The sequence below is a fragment of the Bombus flavifrons genome, chromosome 18 (genome assembly GCF_040668555.2).
Source record: "Bombus flavifrons isolate JBK064 chromosome 18, iyBomFlav1_principal, whole genome shotgun sequence".
In the NCBI taxonomy this organism is placed as follows: domain Eukaryota; kingdom Metazoa; phylum Arthropoda; class Insecta; order Hymenoptera; family Apidae; genus Bombus; species Bombus flavifrons.
The window spans coordinates 1,163,104-1,183,925 of record NC_138459.1 but is presented as its reverse complement, the minus strand read 5'-3'; the positions used below and the strand labels follow the sequence as shown (position 1 = coordinate 1,183,925).

The 20,822-nt window shown below is 32.2% G+C and overlaps 1 protein-coding gene across 1 annotated transcript in view; it reads left to right on the top strand.

The window, feature by feature from the left end:
* The window catches only part of CAP (Cbl-associated protein), a 413,875-nt gene that overhangs the window by 292,045 nt on the left and 101,008 nt on the right, over window positions 1-20,822 (top strand). The window contains exons 12-15 of the mRNA XM_069131258.1: window positions 3,803-3,901; window positions 4,188-4,327; window positions 5,983-6,055; window positions 6,663-6,698. Of these exons, the coding sequence (XP_068987359.1) occupies window positions 3,803-3,901; window positions 4,188-4,327; window positions 5,983-6,055; window positions 6,663-6,698 (348 nt within the window). The remainder of the gene's footprint in view (window positions 1-3,802; window positions 3,902-4,187; window positions 4,328-5,982; window positions 6,056-6,662; window positions 6,699-20,822) is intronic.

Sequence of the window (20,822 nt, the reverse complement as noted above, 5' to 3'; positions counted from 1 at the left end):
TTGGGGAAAACAAGATATGTTGAAGGAAGCACAAAAGAATACTGTGAGGATGAAAAACAGATAACACCGTTGATTGAAGACATGGAAGAGGACGTAGAGAATGAACAGCAGGAAGATAGTGATAGTCTGTGTGATGATACTGTACAGAACAGGAATTACATGAGATAACATATAAAGGAAAAACCACCAGATTTAGAACATAGAATAAGTTTTAAACAAAAGAAAGGAGACAAAAGCGAGGAATAGGGAAATGGAACAGGCAAATAATGTGATGTTATGTAACATATTGATTTCTAACAATGAAGATGTGGCAATAACTTCAGGAGAAACAGAAACCTGGAAGAAGGCGATGAATGAATAAATAATGTCCATGGAGCAGCGTAACGCGTGGAACTTGGTACCGAGAAAAACTCACATGGGAGTTATAAAGAGCAAGTAGATATTCCATGTCAAATTCCGTGTCCTCAACAAAGTACTACTGTATAAAAATAGATCGGTAGGCGTTGGTTGTCAGCTAAAGTTAAGAGTACATTGTGAAGTATCCTCTGCACTGGTAATAAAACTAGAGACTGTTAAGGCTATATCAGCATCAGCCATTATACATAATTTAAAAATAAAACAGTTTGATGTAAAATGCGCATATTTACATAATAAGATAAATGAAGAAGTTTATGTTATAATGTGGAATAACTCCCAGGATTTACAAAGGCTCGAGACAAAGCCTGTAGTTGAATAGAAGTATATATGGACTACCCCAGCTAGGATATCACTGAAATCAAAACATAAATAATGTTCTTAGGAACGAATGATTTAGGAATGCCAAGATTAGAGGAAGACCCACGCGTTTATAAAATTTAGGATAGAAATAGTATAATATTACTATATGCATATGTTGTGTGTGTATGCGCATAAGCATGTTAATATAGTCAAGGAAATTGGAACTATTTCTAATATATGACATCCTATGGCAGTAAGAGGAATTAATAAGCAAATAGAGTTACTTCAGAACCAAAATATTAATTTCTTAAACATGAAGATCGAGGAGAATGAATTAGGATTAAGTTTGTTTCAGACAGGTTATACAGATAAGATTCTTAATACAAATTAGTGCAATCCAGTAAAGACACCGATCGTTTCACAACAAAATTTAGACATTCACGATAATCCTACAACGGTAGATACGCAGATATATCGGGAAATGCTTGGGGATCTGTTTGTAGGCTCAGGGCCTAACATATCGTTCTGTATAGGCAACTTATTCCAATACAGCCAAGACCCTAAATCCATTTAAAGGCGTCGAGGAGGTACAGGTACCAAAGATCGTAGATTTCACTACAGAAGAGTAGGGTATAGCATAAACGCGACCACAGATGCAAATTGGAGCGTTACGCCGGACGCAAAATCCTACAGTGGGTACTCAATAAAAATAGTGACCAGCTTAGTGAGTAGAAAGAGCAAGAAACAGCATTTGGTGGCTTTTTCAAGGTGCGAAGTACAACTTATAGCAATATGTGATAGTTAGGTTAAATGGATTGTAAGTTTAATAGACAATCTAGGTTTAGAAAACAAGTATAGATTAGTCTGATCAAAAACGGATAGCAATGCTACAATTGACCGAGTTAGGAAGGAAAATGTAACGAGTCGAACAAAAACATCAAGTGGAAGGATTATTTTCTAAAGGATGAAATGAGGAATGGGATAAATTTAAGATATACATGTTCTAGAAAAATGAAAGCGGGTGTATTATAAAGTCGTTAGAGTACGAGCGACATGTAAAATGCATCAACATCTTAATGTTAGTAGATAAAGCTGGCACACAGGACTGTAGGATAACGACGTTACTAACAGTAAGTACGTATGTAGCAACACACTATGAAAAGAAGTGAGATAGTAAGAGTAACTTTAATAGGATGTGAACGAAGGCTAGAATAATATGTATTGTTAGAATATTGTAATACAACCGTTAATTTCAGCAATTATGTTAAGTTTAAGGAATTCATGTGTCTTTTTATTAGATCAATGTTGCCATTTTCCGAGTTCTTGCGCTTGTTTCACGGGTTCCGAGTAAGGTACATGACTCTCTGTATATATAGTTTTCTATTTTAATTATATATATATGTTCAATTATATATTATACATATAATATTACATATAATTACTTAATATTATATAAATGTATTATATTTATATTCTATATTTTGTACATGAAACTCACACAACTCACAAAACTCATACTTATACTTCATACACTATGAAACTGATGCACATAATAATCAAGTAAATTATATAGAGGATGATAAGTCTCACATTTGAAGTGTGTATAATACTTACTGAGAGTTTAATCTAAAATAAGACAATGTCTAATCAATGAAATTCTATTCTAAAATCCTAAAATCCTTTTCAATGTAAAATCAACTTTTATCATTTATTAGCGTTCCATATCCTGATTACGTCTCGCTTCTGACAAAGAGAAATTAGAAGTGTTCATTACGAGTACAATGTTGTAAACACAAGGTTATTACTAATATCAACAAAGAATCTTTAGTATTCGCCCAGTTCGGTACTCATTATTCCTATATTGTCAATAATGTCCATTATTTTTCTAATATGGAAATGACTAATATGTACTTTGTGCGTGACCTTGCCAATAGGAACACATGCAACCCGTAACTTGTACGCAGAAAAATGCCAACAGCCACATTCCATCTCCTAACATAAAAGCTTTCACAACGTGTATGTAAATTTGATTATTTTGCGTCATGTCATACTAACGTTGGCTGGCTGCGATTTGTTTCTGTTTCTATCGTTGATACGGAAGAACGTGTTTTGAGGATGGTAGAACAGAATCTAAGAACTCGAAAGCCTTCAACTATCGATTCACCGAACCATACCCTTTATATTGTACTCTTTACTGACGTAGCTGAATTGGGTAGCAGGAATGGGGTTACAAATTCTCATAATAGCTATGGATGATCACATGAAAATCCTTACGCAACTATTGAATCAAGGCATCAAGAAAGATTCTTCTTGAATTTTTAAATCAGAGCCTGTTAATAAATGGCTAAGTTGAAGTCTAAATCAAACCCTTGGAAAAAGGTAGATGCGACAAGGAAATCCGGCAGAATGGTCTTGATCGTCTGACTTAAATCCTCTAGATTCTTTATGTAGGAATGCTTAAAGACTTTTGCCTACTCATAATCGATAAATAATATGTTGGACTTATGGTAACGAATAGAAAATGCGCGTTGTAAGAATACGTGGCAAGGAAAGGATATTTGAAATTGTACATTGATGTATGATCCATAGATGTATGTAGCAATAGAGAGAAGATATATGGAATATCAATTATGAAGATCTGTACTATAAGTGCATCCTGAATTTTTGTGTAAATTAAATGTGTCGCGAAGAGAATTGTGATACAGAACGCTAGTAAATAATAAAAATTGACTTTATACCGAGAGCATTGCTTTTAGGACTTATATCGATTAGACATTTTTTATTCCTAGGTACTGTAAGTCCTTTAAGTATGCGAACCTTTTCTATCGCACTGTATATTACATATAATAAATGTTTTCAAACAAATTATCTGTTCCAAGCGAAATATTATCTCTATAATTTGTAAACGCAATATTGAACTTGCATCACGTAATAATCTTTCGTTTCTATTCGAACATTAACTTATATATTATTAACATTATATCCTTTTTATATAATTGGTTTACGCTTAAGAAAGTTATTTTATTTCTATAACGTTACTTACTAATTTTTATACGAAAATAATTATTATTTCACGCAATTTTAGAGGGTCAATTACCGAAAGGAGCAGCCTATCTGGATGAGACCGAAACGATAAAACGACCTCCGAGCGACGAAAAGCCGATAATTAGTCCAGGCGAGATCAGTGAGTACATTTTTCATAGATTCGCAACCGTCCAATATATATTTTATGACGTGTACCGAGCACGTAATTTGAGTTTAACCATATCTATAAACTCTGTTTCGTGGATTCACCCGTGAATTACTTTTTAAAGTGTAATTTACTTTCATCCTGTGTTGTGTGAAGAATTCCCGTGAATGTTGACGTTACGCGTGGTGTGATAAATCATTCTTTACATTCTCGATAAAATTCGTGTGAAACGAGTCTTTCCCGGTTACCGCATTATGAAATTAAGCTGATGTTCGCTCAGTTTACAACGTGAAGAAAGAGTACGAGAGCGAGCCAGAAACAGAAAATGAACCGCCAAAGAAGATGGCCGATTTGAGTCCTCGAAAATTCAATGGTATTGGCCCAACATCTAAGGAGGGTATTCCTCTCGTTTTAAGATCGGTAGGTCTCTGCATCCGTCACTGGTTAAGAGTTAGTGAAAAGTTTTAGAATTTAGGTTCATTAATGTATTAAGATTTCTTTAAACATATTATTAATCCCTTACTGTATTACTGACTTTTTACTGTGTATCTTATGTTATTTAGAAACAACTAAATTTAAAATATGATTCTTTTATTGCAATATTAAATTTTAGCTCAAATAATTCTTAATAACTTGGTTTCCATATATGCTTATATCAATCCTCTATAACTAGATTTCTTTTCGTTTGTATAGTTTTGTATAATTTTAAACTAATATAAATATATATATAGTGATAAATATACTACGAATGTTTATGCAATTTTAAATTGAATACAGAAATTTGTTCCATTTACTTAAATATTATGACAAATACTCTACTTTTATATATTTTTTTATAATAATATGTATTCTGTAAATCTTTACATATTTAAATTTTATATGAACATCTGCAGTCTAGTGATAAACAATTGAAATAAAATCTAAATATAATTAATAAATAAAATATTGATTAATAATAGCAAAATATACATTTATTTATTATATTAATTTAATATATTAATATAATAATGAATATTATTAATAAATTAATATTAATATTAATATAATAATACTAATTAATACTAATTAATATTATATTAATATAATAAAAATAAAATTTAAACGTTAAGGTATTTTATTTACATGTCACATAGTGTTATAGAGGATCATGTACAATATTTATAACTGTCACATTCATATGAACGTCTGCTGTATAATTAAGTTGATCAATTACAAGTAATTTTTCCACATTATTATTTACTTTCATAAAATTTAATTTTATTCTATGAACCGCACCGTATTTATAAATACTAAAATCTTTACATCACAGTGTGGGATTAAATAAATATCAGGATTTGTGTAATATGTACATATATGTAGGGTGTCTCGATAAATTTTGATTACTTGGAATATCTTCGTTAGATCTAGATGCATGGAAAATCTTTATTTACAAAGCAATATATTATCCTTTATTAATTCAAAGAATATAATTTATTACGTATAAATTATTAATTAATTTATTTCTTAGATAAAAATGACGTTCAAAATTTTGGAAATCTTTCATTTGATGAAGTAAGAATTATTATTGGCATGTCTTATAGCTCCATTACATCATAAAAATTCTGTAAATAAAATTTTTCCATATCTTTGAAGGGGTAAACTTTAAAGTACTCAAAATTGTTGAGACACATCTTATATCTGCAAAATGAATTATGCAATTTTAAATTCTAAAAGTAAATTTCTTATCATACACAAAATTAAGAACAAAAGTAATTAGTATATACTAGTACCAAAATTACCGAAGATCTGTTATTACGATAGTTTTGCGTTTTTCTCAGTCGAATGCTGTATACGAGAAAAAATTATTTAAATGATTCAATGACGCAAAAACGATTCAATTAAAATACATATGTACATATAATATTGAATCACGAAAATCATTTACTATGCCATTTTAAAACTAATGCGTTTAGCTATGATATTTAACATTTTTTAACATCCTGCTGTTATGAATAAGAAACCTCATTGACTTTTATTTTAGAATTAATGAATTTTCTTCATGTTTGCATCATTTGATTAAAGAACTAAAATTTTAGGAAGTCAAGGAGAATAATCAAACAAAATGGTATAAGAAAATGTACGACTCGTTGCATCGTGCAGACAGAAGCGGTGAGTTTGTGTGGCAAATATGTACTGCGCAGCTTCAATGCTTATACGAAACAATTGAAAGTTGTAATAGCGATTAATATTACGAAAATGCTCAGCAGTATTTTCCTACTCTTTTTTCTTTTTTCTTTTAACTAGTCTAACGAATAATATACACGTAATAATGTTATGATATAGTGATCTATCAGTAATGTTTAACATAAATTACCTCTATCTCATTAAAGGTTATCATTCTTCTACTTTCTTTTCAAATTAATTTTGTTTGATTGACATTGCGATTTTTCGAATAACATTTCGTATTGTCACAAATTAAATTCAGTGGCTTCTTGCAGTTTTACAGTTTTTCCGTGAATACATTTTCATGTAAATCTACTGCAATTTAATTCTAACTAAAAAAATACCGTCACTTCTCAAAGAACAAATCTTTTTTATTTCAATATTAATATCGAAACACGTGTCTTAGAATCTTTGCTTAAATAACGAAACATTATAAATTAGAATAGATTAAAAAGCATTAAAATATTATTCGAATAAGAATTCCAATTCTTAAAACAAGCAAACTATCAGAAAATCACAAGGAGCTGAGATTAATATCTAATCTCATTTTCAGATGACTACATAACCGTTCATTACAAACAAAGAAGAGGTGAATACACGCTCCAACGAATTCAACATATTACGATATAAACGAATACTAATAAATGAAATAGTTTAGAAAATTAACACAATCATGATAATGGCCTTCTTGTTCGGTCGAGATTTCGCTGTTTTTAACCAGTTAACTGCGTTCGACGTGTATATACAGTGTCCACACAGTGTGTATTAAACGTGTCGATAACTTACGTAACACGATACATACGTTGGTTCACGAAAATCTTCCAACATTTCTTAAAACAGAATAACTTTTCTACAATTGGCGTAGTTTTTTCGAATTTTTTATGTATGCAAAAATATAAGAAATTATATGGAACAGGGGCGACTCGTCGATTCCAATGACCTTGAAGCATGTTGTCAAGGTCATTCTGAACAACTTTTTCCTCTACATGTTGCAGTCGCTCGACTTTAGTTTTCGAGATATACATAAAAATATTTTTATTACTATACATATGTATATTTAACGATACGTAGCTTTTTTGAGTCTTGGTTAGATTAATCTATCGTTCGTATCTAATCGTATCGTTAATTTTAAAATCAAATTGGAATTAATTTCAAGTTATATTTGCGAGATCTGTAACAGGAAATCATTTATTAGTTCCCGTTTTTCGCCGCCAAATACGTTCTATGTTTTATGTATGAGCACCGTTCTCCGTATCAACAAAGTTCATTCTATGATTCATCGCTAGATGTTTGTATCCTTCCTCGTTTAAGTATTTATACGAATTCCAACAGTCAGACATAACTGGCATACTGGTTTGCTCTGTTCTTTAATAACGGTGACTAAAGTGGTGAAACTCCGATCGGAAATTAATATAATAAACATCTCCTTGTTTATGCGCTGAATTCTGCCAAAAATTCATTGCCCAGTCACAAGACGATCTTTGTTAAATTTTTTCCCCCCATTTTTATTTCAATAATTCGATTACTTCAGTTTCGTTTCGACAATTTTGTTTTCACTTCCTGTTTACGTAGAATGTTTTCGTGAATGTTACGTAGAATCGACAGCTGTTCGCGAGGATGTGCTTACTGAGGTAGTCCCAGTGTTATACGGTACGAAATGAAGCGGCGAGCAGTTTATACACAAAGATGTATATTGTGAAACGTTATTTTTGTAAGCACTAATTTATAGATGTCTTCATACGTTTTCTATTTCGACCTTTGATACAATAAGTATCATAATATCTTCATCATTCATTTGTTGCATTTAGTGCAAATTCATCATGCCATGAAACGCTGTTTGGCTAATCAAAAACCTATCAACTTTCCGTAATTGTTGTAGATATCCAAGAATTTATATAGCTTCTTGTCTAATAATGTATACTAATACGGTTAATAATGAAACAGGTCTTCACGTCTCAACTTGTAAAAACAGATAGATAAAGCAGGGCAATTCAATTTATAATGAAATACCATATATATAATGCAACACCAATAAATTACCATAGCTATTCGAGAATATGGACAACTTATTCAGTAAGAATTTATTTATTGTCTTGAATTATTTAAATAACGGCATCCTTATATGAAAGCACGAACATGGGTAATGCTGTACGCACAACTGCATCTGCGAAACTGTAAGAAATATTTGTTACATATTAATTAAAAATTAATATTATCAATATATTTATTACGTTCGAGTATGCGTTAATTTTTTAACCAAGTGAGTGCAAACCGGCAACTTTTGCGTAAAATAATAAAAGTTATTCTATTTCGTAAAATAATATCAATTATTTATTCGCATATTATAATCATCTCATGCAATTGTTACCGACTAGTTTAAAAAGTTCAACCCAAACTCAGACTCAATACATTGATAATATTCATTTCTATTTTAATCATAATAGACGTTTCTTACAGTGTCGCATATGCAGTTGTGCACGCAGCTTTACTTAAGCTCGGTTCATCCTCGTGCGCATACATAAACAGAAGATATAGTAAGGAGCAAAACTGAACACACATTCAACATTTTAATATAAATGGTATTTTATTCATTGTCTGTATATAGAACACAAGAAAAGCAAAATATATAGTATTATATAGGACTATATATAGTATTGTATAAGTTCACGTTATCATCATTGTTTTGGTAAATAAAAGTTGTTTTCGTGAAATCAGTTTTGTACCGCAAAGAGAGCTGTCGGAATCAACTAGTATAAATATGAACTTTGTTAACAACTAATGTTGATGCCCGGGATCAGAATTGTATTAGCAATTAATCTGTTGTAGTTTCTACAGTAAAACACATCAAAGAATCTTTAATATTTCGTAATGAAGTCATTATCGCGAAGCGTGATGAATAGTGTTATCTTTCAACTAAAAAATGGTTTGTCACCAAACAAGTTGCTTGCGAAATCTTTTTTTATCGAAACGATATTGTAGTGATGTCCCTACATTTTTTAAGACCATCCGAAATTGTTATCTTCTAATTAGAAGAGAGGATTAAGATACATCACACCCGAAGTTGCAACAATCGGATCAATAACTGCAAAATTATTAGAAAATTATTAGATATGTTAAAGAAAATTAGTAAATAGACGGCTGGAAGAGCACTAAAAGAATTTCATTTTATGATAATCGAAAAGAAAAAGAAGCCTGTCTTTTCGAAAAACAATATCAAGGCCTGCCTACGTTTCGCAAAAAAATACAATATTTGGACTATTAAACAGTGGAAAAAAATGATTTGATCTGAGAAATCTAAACTAAATCGATTTTCATCGAATAGACGTTTGTGGTGCTGAAAGGAAAGAAGTGAAACTAGTCTATTGCCACGTCATGTTAAGCTAACAATTAAATTCAATGACGGTTTGATTATGATATGAGGATGCATTACAATATACGGTGTAGGTCCGTTACATCGAATCGAGGGAATGATGAACCAATACATCTATAAAGACATATTACAAGAAAACTTACTGGAAACACTTGAAAATACGTCGGTATCAAAGAGTGACGTCATATTTCAACACGACAACGACCCTAAGTATCGTATCAGGTTGTCCCAAAAGTGTGCATGACCCATTTTGTAGTAATATAACGAAATAGATCATACGTAGTTCAATAAAATAATATAAAACAAAAAATGTTAGCATCATTATTATCTTCTTATAAAACGAAAGAAACTTTTGAGACAACCTATAGTATTAAGAATGTGAAAAATTGGCTACAGGTTCAGCCCTTCCAAACCATAGAATGACCTGATCGAAGCTCAGAATTAAATCCTATAGAAAACGCCTGAGTACATACATTGATGTAGTTGGCAAATGGATAGGATGCTCCCCCATGAACCTTAATGATTTATGGCAACAAGAGCAGGGACAATTGTATTTCATCACGCAGGAATATTGCGAGAATATTACATCAAGCATGTTAAAATGTGTTCTAGAGGTTACAAAATATTAAGTTTACAAACTACTATCTTCGTTTAAAATTACTTGCGGTGCAAAACTGATTCGTCGAAAACAATTTTTATTTATCGAAAGAATCACTATAACATGCACGATAAAATTTTTTAGGTATATAAAACACTATATATTTTGCTTTTTTCGTATTCTATATGCAAACTCTTGAAGTGGTCACCACTTCTAAGAAAACCCTACATCTGGTCTTTTTAGTTTTCTCAAGCACTGAAGCCATCGACAGCGTATAGACAATAGACTGGGACCATAGACAGTAGACAGGCGACGATAGTTATAGGGTAACACTGCTAGCGTGCGGATCGGGATCAGCTCAAATTATATTCCTACTTGTACTTACACTTCTGTTAAAATATATTTTCTACTTTACAATTTATCCACGCGTTCCTCTGTTCATACATCTAATAACCTCGACACAAACAATGGGTAAAAACTCCGAGTATGTGTTCAATTTTGCTCCTTACTATAAACGTTAGGGTTTGACTAGGTTATTCTTTCCAACCGCTGGTAACCAATACAGACGCCGTCACGAATGCACGATGATAAAGCAGAATCCACTGTTCTGATACCGATTGTTTTTTGTGAATGTCTCAGACATGTATTAAAAAGTCATTGAAACCGGAGGGAACGTAACGGTTCTACAGTTTCACTATGTAATTACCCAAATATGTTCTGTAGATTTATGTCAGTTACATACAGGATGTTCGACTACAGATATAAAAAAATTTAAGGTGGTTTTTCTTGAGGCTAAAATAAGATGGACATCCAGAATAAAAAAAAATGCATTTTCGGCTTTGTCCTTTAATTATTGCAAATTAAAAATTAATCGAAATATTGCTGTGCGCGAGCAAACTTTACGCGAACGAAATTAGGTCAGCCTAAGCAACGGCTACACAGGAACCCTCACATCGAACGATAAATGGGCAGCAGCTTACATCGTAAAAGTCGTAGAGAGTGATGTGATCAAATAGATATGAATATTATAATGCGCCATTGCACATGATCATGATCATCGTCAGTAATTTGTGTGAAAAGTGTGTTTGGTTCATGCAAGACAGTGTTCGATCACATTTAGTAGCACCTCAAAAATACTTAATGCATATGTGATTTTTCTGTGGATACCCGCGGGCAGGACGATCGCAGTGCGTGTGTGAAATTTGTATAAACATTGTTTGTGTTATTATTTATTAATTATTTATAGAGGCAAAGGATTAGAGGAAACAGTAATCCTCCTTCCTCGAAAATTTCATGAAACGGTTTTCGATATTATAGATTGTATTTTAGATCTGTTATAGATTTTAATGATTTTTTTAATTGTTTAATCTGCGATTTTTCATACGAAACGTCGCGCAGGATGATTTACGTTTCCGAATGTCATAATCTTCTTCTCTACTTGTACGAGGCAAGCTACTGGCCATGTATCGTTCTATTTGGAGATCGCTGTTCCAGCTGCTCAAACTTGACCTACTTTCGTTCGTGTTAGAAAGTTTGTTCGCGCACAGGGATGTCTCCCTTGATTTTTAAGAATCGACAACTAAAAACAAAGCTAAAATCGCATTTTTTCAATTTTTGGTATATATATTATTCTAGCTTCAGAAATCACCCCTTAAATCTTCTTAGATCTGTAGCCCCTGTATGTGCTGAAATTTCATCGAAATCGGTTGATGCAGAAACGAGTGGTATGGATCGATATTTTTAAATTTATTGCAGTAATAGGCGGGTAGTCGTGAAAAACTACTATTTTCACCATTTTCCATCGCCTGTGCATAGAAACGTTAACCCATTTTGATAAAATTTTTAGCGTGCGTATATTAGCAGTAATGTATTTTCGAGGCGATATATGTAATGTCAAATAGCTCGCCCGTATTTGGTCTTACGATTATTTAAAACCGGGCTATTTAATTTATGGTCAGGTTTCAGTAAAGCCGAATTTACGCTGTTTCATTTTGGAGGAATAGTATACATTCGGCTTAAGAACCTCGCCAAGGCGCTTCAGTGAACGTTTGAAAAGTCGACGACTCGAAGTTACTGAGCTACGCGCTATATAAATACGTGCATAGGCGTGAGATAGTTCAGTAATGGCAAGCGGCATAATGCTGCATTGGCAAAGAACAAAGACTTTGTTCAAGGAATCTGGCCGCAAAGTAGGGAAAGCAGTGGTGACTTTTGGCAAATAGACTGTGAAGGACTGCCCGGCACTAAGAGCTTTTCCGGCAAGCTAAATCAATCCAAGGGTATTTGTTTCAATGCATTCATACGGAACCAATTCCACTGGTAAGCTAAATTGACCCAGCCACGTAAAAAATGGATTCTATACAAATATATGGAACCGTTTACACTGAAACCAAGCTCAACTGCCTCGAAGGCCCATCTAGCTCGAACTATCTTGGGATTGGTTCTTGAGAAATTCTTCGGAGATCTCACAAAGGGGGTCTTTTTCTCTTCCCACTCCTAATCCATGATCGAACTCCAATCGATTGATCGTCATACTAGTGTTTCTGCTTGTTAGTTGTGTATAAGCTCCTTGCGATTAGCAATCCAAGTTTATTCGAATGATGAATAACAGATAAACGATAAACAAGAAATACACAATTAATATTAAGCACTTAGTATTGTAATGATGGAAAAGTACACATATTTGGTTGTTAATATTGAACAGAAACCCAAAATTTAATGATTTCATTTATGTTTGTCAACATTTCCACAACATTTGTTTACTTTTGAGACTATTTTTTAATCATTCGAAAAATTTTTTATACTCGTTTGATCGAACACCCTAATTTTAAAAGAAGATTTAATAAATATGCTACATAATAAATAACAGATAGCAAATTTAATTCTTAAATAATGGATAATTTATCAATCCCAACCTAACCTATGACTTATCTGCTGAAAAACTGCAGACATTGTTGTTTCTGCTACAAAGAGCGGTCATGAGCGGCGGACTTGATGACTCTGGCGTGTCGTGCGCGTTATAAATTTGCAGCAGCCCCTCGAGAACTTCTTCGTGCCCTTGTGAAAGGCCTAATTTCGACAAGAAGACAGTCTTCGCCTAGCCTCGCAAAATAAAGAGCACCGCTATCGATCAGCTGTAAATTGTAAAATCGGCGGCGTGTTTTCGCGGAAAAACTATTTAATTTGCATTTTATGTGTTTTTCTAACAATAAATAAAATCATTAAAGAAATTTAAACGTGAAAACGTTTCTGTTAAATAGTAACATCCAGACATATGTGCAGTATTACGACAGAAAATTTGTTTGTCATTATGATATTAATTGTTATTTGTATCACACCGTGGTAATTCTGGACAGTCCTTTGTTTCCTAATAAATTTTTTTTATATCATTATTTTTCGAGATACGAAGATCGAATTTATTTTCTAAATGAGACTATATATTTTTCTTCAGATCATTTGATGGTGCTTCTAAAGACGAATTCAGTAACTTTACATATGTACGATCGATTCCAATTAGTTGTTAAGATATTGAACTTACAATTTATTGATTTTTGGGGAAGAAACTTTACTGCAATGGAAAGGTACAGATGATGGTCTTCTTAGCGTCTAAAATGCCGTGGGCTAGACATATTCCCTCTTGAAAAAATACAAGGTCTGACCCAAGAGCGACAATTTAGAGTGACATAGATTCGATTGACTTTCGGTGGATCTGTCACTTTATCCTACAAAGTGCTAGGTTATCTACGGAAATTTCTAACATGTATAACTAACATATATCTACAGAAAGTATTTTTTAAATTTTCACTGCAGTCTTGAAGATAAAAGAAAGGTAGTAGAAAGTGATCTATCTTGCTATTTTCTTCACGATTCCGACCAATTGCAACTTTTTCGAAACTTTGTTTACGCATCAACCACCTAAAAAGTAAGTAAAGTAACCTTCCTAACTTTTCAAAAGAATTTACATTTGGTCCAATGTTAAAAAAGTTATTCTGTTTTAAAAAGTATTCGAATACTTTCGTGAGCCAGAACACATTGTACATAAGCATTCGGTGCTAAATAGGAGTGTGCGGATACCCGAAATTACGAGTTCTCGGGCTCGTAGGGGTCGGATAGAGCAGGATTCTGAAAATTTGCTCGACATATAAAATGCAATGATGGCTCAATTCGGGAGCTGATATTGCATTCGGAGCAGGATTTTCCAGGTAAAAATTATTAGGTTTAAAAGAGTCTACATACTGTCATTGTTTCATATCCATTTAAATCGAAGACGAGTCTGAAAAATCATATCTCGAATGCAGTATCGGCTTCCGAATCGTAAATCGGCTTCTGAAGTTGCGCGTACGCAAACATATTTATGTGCCAGGCAAACTTTCGCAATCCCGCGCGAACCCAACCATTATTTTCGATTACCCGCATACCCCTAGTATCTTAACCATGCTAATCATCAATGAGTGAAAATAGTAACTGATCAAATCGATATACATATGACAATCGTTTGTTGCGAGTTTCCAGCTTTATTTAACCTCCACCTACAGATCAACGACTGTGATCAATTATTTTCCTTCCAATTTTTCTAGGATTAATCGTTTCCGTACGTATATTATATAGTAATGAGTAAAATCATTGGTAGACCAGGTTTTCTTGTAAACTTTTGTGTAAATTTACATGAATCTTTATTTAACTTTTTATGTAAGATACAATCTTCGATTGTTACGTTTAAATACGTCATAATAATTCATTGTTAGTGAATATCTATACAATGAACATAAATAATGAAAAGTATGCAATACACGCTATTTTTAATGAAACGTAAAATCTAAGACTGAAAAATTTACTGATTATTGTAAAATCGATATAAGAATCGATTCTAGATTCTATAAAGTTTAACAAAAAATCAATTTAGAAGCAATATAAGAACTGACATATGGGAATATAGGATATAGGAATCGTAACGCAGATAAATATTTCAGTATCTTATAGAACTTATTCACAATAAAGGTTCTATATAACTGATTTAAAAATCAAAACTAATGTTACAAGTATTTTTAGTCCTTGATAGCTATATCTTATGAAACATATTATATGAAAGAATCGGTATTTTATAAGGAAAATTAATTTATGCCATTGTAAAAGGTTTACTGATTTACTTTTAGCATTATTTTTATCCTTGCAGCATTCTATCTGACATTGTAGTCTAAGTTGCATATGTATTTTTTTAACGTTAAAAAATACCTCATGATTGTGCAAAATATGGAATAAATTTTGTTAATATGAATTCTATATTATAGGAAATTGTTTAATAACAGTAACGTCTTATCACATTTATTTGAAGAGTTCGCGACGCTTCATTGTTATGTATGTACAATTTATAGCGTGGTACAGAAAAATCATTGTTGCTACAATGTACAATACAGTGCCTTACGAAAGTATACAGACACTTGATATTAAAACTTTGACAATAAAAATATGTATGTTAGATTTAAGTTCTGAAAGTAATGTTACAAATACTAAATATAATAAAACAAAAGTATAAAAATCATATATGTATACAAAATTTGAAGCGAATCGGACAGTATTTGTAAAAGTTATGAGACATTAATCGCAAGGGTGTGTCGAAACAGGGTCATAAAATATTCAAACCGTATTAATTATATTCAACTTATTTTATATTAATAATTAGCCTTTTTTGACTTCAATTACGGTTTTAAGACGTTGTGTTTTGCTGTGTACTTGCTTGTTTACTAGCTTTTCAATTATTTGAAATTTCATAGAATTCCATATGCTAATTATTTAGAAGTCTAGTGTCTCCTCGATGATTTCGATGCCTTCGAAATATGTTGTCTAGATGATCATTCAGCAACTTATACAAATAACCGTCGTTCAATCTTAGATTCTAAGATCTATTCGCAAAGTACATAAATTAAGTTGAGCTTACGATTATATTAGGTTGTCCGAAGTGTTTCTTTCGTTTCATAAGGTGATAATAGATGAACAACAATTTCTGTTTTATATTATTTTATTGAATTAGGTATGATCCATTTCGTTCTATTTCAATTATTATGTTCGCGCATAATTCAAACTAATATAAAACAATATAAAACATTATAACAATATAAACTATACACTATAATAATACATTATAAATTATAATTATACATTAAACACTATAAACAATATAAACTAATATAAAACAAAAAACAATGTGCGTCTATTATTTCCTTATAAAACGAAAGAAACCTTTTGCACAACCTAATACTTCATGATGATGTAAGTAGTCGCATTTTTATATAGCCCAATCTAGAGTTAACCCATTAATCAGAGAGGTAACCATTTTTACTATTGCATTAATTAAAAAAAAAGAGAATGAGTTATGGATTGGGATGGAGTACTATCCGATCGTCATTGGGCGGTCGCCAATAATAGCGTGAAATAATTTTCGATGAATTGATTGATATATGGAATGTTCCACTTTATTCCGATCCTCAGTTGCTCAAAATTATAATACATATACCTATTGTCACTGAAAAACTGTTTACAAAACTGTATAAAATAAATTGTTAAATAGCACGCGTCATGTAGTATTAAACATAAATTGATTTATAACTTGATAAACAAAGCCGAGCGGCGTGCTACGCGCTGCAATAAGACGTACATTTTTAGTACTTATTTCTTATAATGAATTGAATTTTCTTCAGACATAACCATATCCAAATGTGCATATATGCAATGACAAAGCTCATGCAAATACGTTTAGTTTGCTTCAGTCAGAAAGCGTTGTTTCTAAAGAACATTATCTTTATTTACATATTATTATATAATATAATGTTATATTTATTATATAATAAATGGTTCCTCCCGTGGAATTCTACTACAGACACCATTGTTTTGTAAAATTCTGCAATATAAATAATTCAAGATCAATACCCATTTTAAAATTGTTGGCCGCTGTTTCAACGAGTTTTGTAACCGAAATGCATATTTGGACCCTTTTTAATTTCGTGTATAATACTTTTCTGCCCTTTCTGTCCTTTATAAAAGGTGCAACACATTCCACATGTCAATTGATTCATCGAAAATTATTTCACACTAGCGTTGCCGACCACATAATGAAGGCCGGAGAGTACGCTAATCCAATTTATAACCCATTAATTTTTTTATTTATACAATATTAAAAATGATTACCTCTCATCAGTGATTTCAGTTTAGGTTGGACTGCATGCGAATGCAGCTACTTACTCCAGAATAAAGTAATCGTAATTTAAATTCCATTGAAGCTTTTTGTGAATATGTCGGAAATTAAGGCCCAACGGCGCGACAATAACATGTATTGGGAAAAGTTGTTTAGAATTACGACCTTGACAACACATTTGAAGGTCGTTAAGATCGGTGAGACGCATCCGATTCCAAATAATTATCGTTAAAACATAGCGTGATACTTGCTTGTCCTTCCACTAACAGGATAACGATTGAAATAATCTTGTAATCCAGGTATTTGTTGATACAATTTTTAAGCATTCTATGTCTATGAATATGCAAAATGTGTAAGGAAAGGGTCGATGCTTAAAGTATCTGATGTAAACTCGATAGCGTTCGATACTATAAGTAAATCTCTTCATAACATATTGAATGTATGTACCCTAAATACTTAATTTCATCCACTTCTTCTAGTTCTTGCTCCCCCCATCTCCATGTCCTTTGCCTCCTATTGTTCCTTCTCTTTTCAAACACTACTACTTTCGTTTTTTCGGTGTTCAATTCCAGTTCCACGTTCCTTTAGAAATGTCTTAAATCTCTTCAGCATACTCTTTAGCTCCTCTTCTCTGTCCGCTATCAATACAATATCGTCCGCGTATGATATCGACCACACTTTCTTGTCTCCTACCACTATGCCTCCTACCTGACCTTTCTTTATTTCCTCTTCCAGCCCTGCCACATAGATGTTAAATAGTGTCGGGCTCAGCGGGCATCCTTGTCTCACCCCCCTCACTGTCCAAAACTCTTTTGTGTTTTTGTTCCTGATCCTCACTACGTTCTTTTGTCTCCTCGTATATCTCCTCTATCCTTCTGGTTAACTTCTCGTTCACCCCCATTCTCTCCATCATCTTCCCCAGCTTCTTCCCGTTGACCCTATCGAACGCTGCCTTTAGATCCGCGAAGCACGCATATAGCTTCCCTCTTTCCCCGCTCAATTGACATATTGAATGTATAATCGTTGAGAGCGAAATAGCGTTCTTGCGGACACGGTCAAACACGAAGAAATATGCATTTCGTATGTTAATAACGGTGTTTCGTCTCCAATAACTATACGTTCGATGTACTATGAAGAGATTCACTCACGATATCGAGCGCTAATAAATAATAAAAATTGATTTTACATCGAAAAGATTGCTTTCAGGTTCTTTGTTGGTCGGACATTTTTTAGTCATCTCAGTGAACACTATAAGCCCTTTAAACACCGAATTCCTTTTTCTAAACACTTTGTACAATCATTTTAATCTTATTTCGAGACGGTTAAGGAACTTTTTTACGTGAGTCACGACACATGCTCTATTAATTAACTCGCTACAACATCAAATTTCATTATTTTTAAAAAAGGTTTCTCTGAATATATACCGAGAATATAAAATTTCTATTTGACACATGGTTTTATTACTTGAAACGATTAAACAGTTTTTACCATTTGACGTACAAATCCATCCTAATAATTTTCAAATAGTGTACAGTAATTTATTCAGTATTCATTTTATGTAATACAATACGAGGTGTCCCACCTAATTTTATCACTAGAATATCTCGTTTATTCTTGATAATGTAAAAAAATGTTTCGGGAATATGTTGAATGTTGATGAGGGGGGACATAATTTGACATGATTAATTTTCTCGTTTATGAACAGAGGCGTAGAAGTCAGATGAAGGCCACCAATGTTTCTCTAGATGGAGTTATATACTTTTTATTTAATATATTAATCGATCCAGCTGGAAATTCTTTAATTTTTTAAATTTGTTAAATTTAACGCATGTATATGAAAACCAAAGACAACGTAATCGTAAAAATACCGTTTCGTGTCTTTCCTTGTCTTTTACACGTTAAATTGCACAAATTTGGGCACCCTATATATATTCATACAAAATCAGTACAAATATATAGCGCAATAAAAAAGATTCTTCTTATCTTTTCCGTTAACTATAGTGTATCTCTCGATTACTAAAAATTTTTATTATAACTGAACAACAAAGGAGATTTTGCCAAAGTAAGTTTGCAGTTATAAAATTTTCTTTCTAAAGATTTTTATAATACCGTATCTTGGCAAAAATAGTATCGCAATTGAGGAAATAAACATTATAGATAGAATAACTTGACGAATTTACATTCTTAAAAATAAACAAACATATATAATAAACAACTTAGATTGATTTGTTTTCCACATATATATATGTATAGTAAAGAATACTATCAGTTTTGTACATTTTCGTAATTTATTTTCTGTACGACTAAATAGTTGGCGAATCTATCGATGTGTTATCTCCTAAGCGATTTTGATGATTTTTGGATATATAGTAGAAATCAACAGTTTGAACAATTTTTTCCTATGCATATAACTGGCGATTTCGCTTAGTTTCCGAGATGTTCGCGAAAAACTGTCGTACCATCTACAACAAATTCTGTCCGAAATTGTGCATCCGTGCCAGAGTACGCGTTAGTATTGGTTGCCGATCCCCTCACGGCACGAGACCGCTTGTTATGCGTATATACAGGAAAAATACACCGATAGGTTCGTGAAATAATTTTATGCTAGTTTAACTTTATTCATATGTTGATACCATTTACCCTTCAGTGTGAAACAAAGATAGAAATATGACATTTTATATGACAAAAGTGTTGTAGTGAATATACTAAAGATAAAATAAATTTTTCTCATAGATATGGTATCATATACCTACAGCCAACGTATAGTATCTAGTTGTATTAGCACACTGTGTATAAAAATTATGTGTAAAGATCAGCACAGCCTTGAATTTCAAGGGCATTTTTTCATTAGGCTTTTCTGATAGGAAGTACATAGCGTGATATTCATGAATAAACAGGTAATTATTCTTTATCACGTGATATCTCATGTGACGAAAGGTGAGCGAATAAAGGTAAACTATTGCTACGAAAAGACCTTTCAAACAAAAGTTGAGTGGTGCCGAAGGAGGATTATTCGATGAGATTGGTTCTTCTTTAGGTAGACACGCGGAGAGCATATGGAGCTGACCTGCGTTTATTTTATAAAACCATATTTTTTTACGTGTTGGTCATTATACAGAAAAGTATTAGGTTGTCAGAAAAGCACCTTTCGTTTTGTTTTCTCACTACAAAATGGATCATACATAATTCAATAAAATAATATAAAACAACAAATGTTATGCATCTATCATTTCCTTATATAACGAAAACGACAACCTAATATTTAAGTCGCTAGTACCAAAATCCAGCTCAAGACATATTCATTATTGCTGTTGCTTTGTTTCACAAATTTTTCAATAACAGAACATATAACACGCTATACATAGACGTATAAAATATTCGTTAAAATAATAATTTTATAGAATAACGCTCTCAAACTAGTGGTTATGGCCACGTCGATCGATTCAAAGGTGTATATATTTGAAATTCATAAAAATTATTCTTCTATTAGTAGATTTAAAGTTCATAATTGAACTAATAAATTTAAAAGGAAATGATATTATTTGATTTAAAAAAA